Source organism: Branchiostoma belcheri, unplaced genomic scaffold, assembly GCF_001625305.1.
Source record: "Branchiostoma belcheri isolate BF01 breed outbred unplaced genomic scaffold, Haploidv18h27 scaffold49, whole genome shotgun sequence".
In the NCBI taxonomy this organism is placed as follows: Eukaryota; Metazoa; Chordata; class Leptocardii; order Amphioxiformes; family Branchiostomatidae; genus Branchiostoma; species Branchiostoma belcheri.
Window position 1 is genome coordinate 2,068,297 of NW_017804120.1, and position 4,061 is coordinate 2,072,357.

Here is a 4,061-nt window from a genome sequence, read left to right on the forward strand (position 1 = left end):
ATGACCACATAGATTTCATAATATAAGAAATTTTTTTTCAAATTTTTTTTTAATCTGCATGCCTGCATCAGTTTTGGGGTTTCCAGAGGATGTCATCCATATAATCAAATCAACATGGCCTTATCTTGTGAACCCATTTACAGTGAACCCATTTGCAGTGAACTAACTTGCAGTACTATCAACTATATTTTCTGTTTAGAAACTTAGAGCGAAGCTGTCACAGTACGCAGAAAAAAGATATTGATGGAGGCGTTCCTGGAATACTGCGCGTGCTGTCTGTGCTGCGGCTGTTATCCCGCCCGACAGTACCGCGGTGACCTGTATGAGCCACTCCTATTGGACAACGAAAGAGAGGCTGTCAACAGGTTGCTGAGATTTCTGGAACAAAGTAAGACAAGTAACGTTTACAAAGCAAATGTATAATGTTTACCTTTGGACATGGTCTGCCCTCAGCTGTTAATTCTTACTCAAACACATTCACATGCATGCACTACTTAGTATATGGTGACAGGAACAGAGTAGACCATGAAATTGCAACATTACGTAACCCAACACCAGTCACCATGGTGACAGACGTCAACAAATCTTGTCATTGGTCAGGTCAGAGGTTAGTGTTTGGAACAGAAGAGTAAAAACAATATGTTTTCCTTCGGTAAACAAAAACATGAATATTGAATTTCGGAGCAGAATCAGCGAAATTTAACATAGATCATGATACAAAACTGTGTACAGCCTAGGAAAAAATGTTGTGTTTCCTGTTTCAGTCCTGAAAAAATTAGGGTCGGTAGGTAGAGATTTTTTTCTTCCTATTATTATATGAATATTTTTGTTATTAATATACATGGCCAATTTTGAATTTTGTTGTGTGTCACGAGTTTATTAGCCATAAACAGGCACATATTTACTGTGCGTCATCTCAACTTTGGCAACACAGTTTACTGTAAACTAATATGTTTTAACTAAACACTACGTCATCAGCCTTTGTTGGCAAATGGTTTTACATGCTTGAGTAACATACTTGCTCCTAGAAATGGCTGCATCCACTAGAAAATTTCTTAACAACAGGTTACTATAGGTACAATACATGTATGTGTTTGTAAAAATTGGTATCCAATGCGATTTCAGGGCAGAAAACAGGAAAATATTCTGAATAAGGCAATCTTTGTGATATTGACACAGACTGATTCACATTAGCACATTTCAGTCAGTATTTCATACTTTGGGCATTTAAAACAGCAGAAACAAGCCCCAAGATGAGTCCGTTATTTTCTGGGTGGTACCCTAAAAATCAGCCTCAGGTCCTTTTTCAGTAACCATTTTCCGTTAGAATTTAGGGAATTTTTCCTCCATAAGGGACAATATATACATGGGACAGTGTGGTTTCAACTAAAGAGTATGTTGATAAATGACTAAAATATTGGATTTGAAAACTCAGGTTTCCAAGCCTTAAAAACTGCACAGGATTCCTTTAACCTGTTTAAACATTAGCCTTGAGTACCTTCTAATTAACACTGGTCACTTCAATTTTGGAATGTCACTTTCCGAATTTGCAGACGGCCATGTTGAAATCCCTGATTTTCAACTTTGCCATTTCTGCAGGTAAAGTAAATTTTTACATACCATTAGAAAGATCATGTTATCCTCAGTACCAGGTTATTTTTTTATGGTCAAAACATACATATTTGTCAAGATATTTCACTTTAAAAATTGCAATCCCGTCGGTGTACAAGCCACACCGACGGGATCAGAAGCCCACCCCAGTCGGTAGTAAACTCTACCCCGTCGGGGTGGAAAACCACCCTGCACCCAGACCGCATCCAATTATCCTCATGAACACCCCATGAAAACCACTGAATTAATGAGAATTCACATCTTCACACCAGTGTAATTAGCAAGTTTGTGTGATAATTCATGAGAAGTCTGGGCTCAAAGGTTACCCCGACGGGGTTGGACAGCCCCGTTGGTGTGTTGAACAGCCCCGTCGGTGTGTCAGGTTGAACAGGCTGGGCTAATGGCCTAAGCCTTCAGACCAGACTGAAAGTAATTTCCCAATGAAGTTTAAAAAATTAACATTAAACTTGCTTCTAGGTTGATGGCGGTTTATACACAGTTTATTATATCACTTCATTATTGTAGTTCTGTGTGTATTCCTGCAGTTTTTCTAGACTGTATTTTCCAGGATTATGAAAGAACATTGTCTTCAAAGATACAAATGAGTCATGGATATCTCTGACATGGCAGGAATGGATATGATTGACCAGTCAACCTGCTCCACATGAGTGCCATATATATGTACATGACGTGTACAATCCTGTACTACTGTAGGTCCTAACAAGGAGGTTAAAAATCTAGTCTTTGTCCACCAATACCTAGCTCACTGTAGGATGAATTCTAGCAAGGCCTCAGGTTATAACCTCTAGCCTGGCTAACACTAAGAATAGAGTTTGGACATGGCTAAAAATTTAATAAACGTTGATAACAACTTTTCAAACTCCATGGATAAACTCATCTATCATTAGCAGAATACACCAGGGCTCAAAATATTTTTCACTGCATACCTGAACTGGTGCAGTAAACATTTAACCTGCACCAGACAAAGAAGACAAATTTTGCTTGCACTTTGGCCACACCAAGTTCATTTATTGGTTAACGGATTCACCGCTTCATTTTTTTCTGATTTGCAAATAAAAATAAAAATTCAAAATCAACTGCAAAATGCTCATATTTTGCCCTGAACAGTTGAAAACAGTCCTTTCCTTACTACTTGTTACAGTCATTCCATCTTTCAATGCAATGGTATCATTAAAAGTTCAAAATGATTGTTTAAATTTTGAACCAGCCTGGTGTGCGGACTGCATGGCTCCTATCGTACCATTTTGGGCCATAATAGGAAGCCTAGGCCTGTTTTTATTTTTATTTTTTTTCCGCCCGCTCCGTTATTTTTCTAGAAAATCCGATAACCAAGAAATTAAATAGGTGTGGCCTTACTCAGACTTTGAGAAGTATGCATCATAATAAAATCTGTAACCATTGCTATTATTTTTTTATACTTCATAGGTGCTAACAGTCAATGCAGCAAACAAAAATACACATACTACTACATGTATCTATAAACCCATGGCCAAGTGCAATGTTAGGTGCCAGATAGCAGAAAATCTGACTGGATGAAGGGCCAAATAGTCAATTACAATGTTCTTTAGTTTTCACATGGGCTATCTTTCTGGCTTTTCCTGGGTGACCCAGTACAAGCTGCCGAGATACTACCAGTAATTACCTTCGCCAAGAAGGTTATGTTTTCGTTGGCGTTCGTGTGTCTGTGTGTGTGTGTGTGTGTGTGTGTGTGTGTGAGCACGATAACTCAAGAAGGCTAAGATGGATTGTCTTGATACTTGGTAGGTGGGTAGGTCTTCATGAGACGTGGAACTGATTAGATTTTGGGCCCCCTAACGGCTTGTAATGGTACTGCAGCTGAACTTCCGGTTTTGATATCTTGTGATCTAGACATGCTAGGGTGACGAAATTTGGTTGTTAGGTAGCTCTTGTGCTGGGGAACAAGTGACGTGAGTTTGGACCCCCTAGCGGCTTGCTCTGGAATTGCAGGGGCATTAGTTGAAAAATGTTTAAAGGCGGATAACTCAAGAACCGATTGATGGATCGTCGTGATTTTTGGCATGTAGGTAGCTGAAGTGATGCTTGACATAATGTTATTACAATTATGCAAATATTAATTGAATTTGCATAATTAATGAGGAAATTCTATATATCAGCTGCATTCCATGATAGGACTATTCAAGCTTGTGATATATGTAATGCAGAACGGCAGAAATACAGGCAGATATCGATTATGCAAATAAAGACTTAATTTGCATAATTAACGAGAAAATGTTATAATTACATAGTGGTAATGTCTGGAATTTTATACTTGGGATATTTGAAAGTTATGTGAAGGTGAACATTATTAAACATAAATTTATTCAAATAAGGACTCATTTGCATAATTTATGAGGAAATGCTATAATGGCATGCATTAATAAAGATAAGACTGTCTTCTGGTGTAGAAT

The 4,061-nt window shown here is 38.1% G+C and overlaps 1 protein-coding gene across 1 annotated transcript in view; it reads left to right on the plus strand.

Moving 5' to 3' along the window:
- The first annotated feature begins 205 nt into the window (after positions 1 to 205).
- LOC109479472 (vacuolar protein 8-like) overlaps positions 206 to 4,061 on the plus strand; it is a 20,559-nt gene continuing 16,703 nt past the window's right edge. The window contains exon 1 of the mRNA XM_019781437.1: positions 206 to 388. Within this exon, the coding sequence (XP_019636996.1) occupies positions 244 to 388 (145 nt within the window). The 5' untranslated portion in view covers positions 206 to 243. The remainder of the gene's footprint in view (positions 389 to 4,061) is intronic.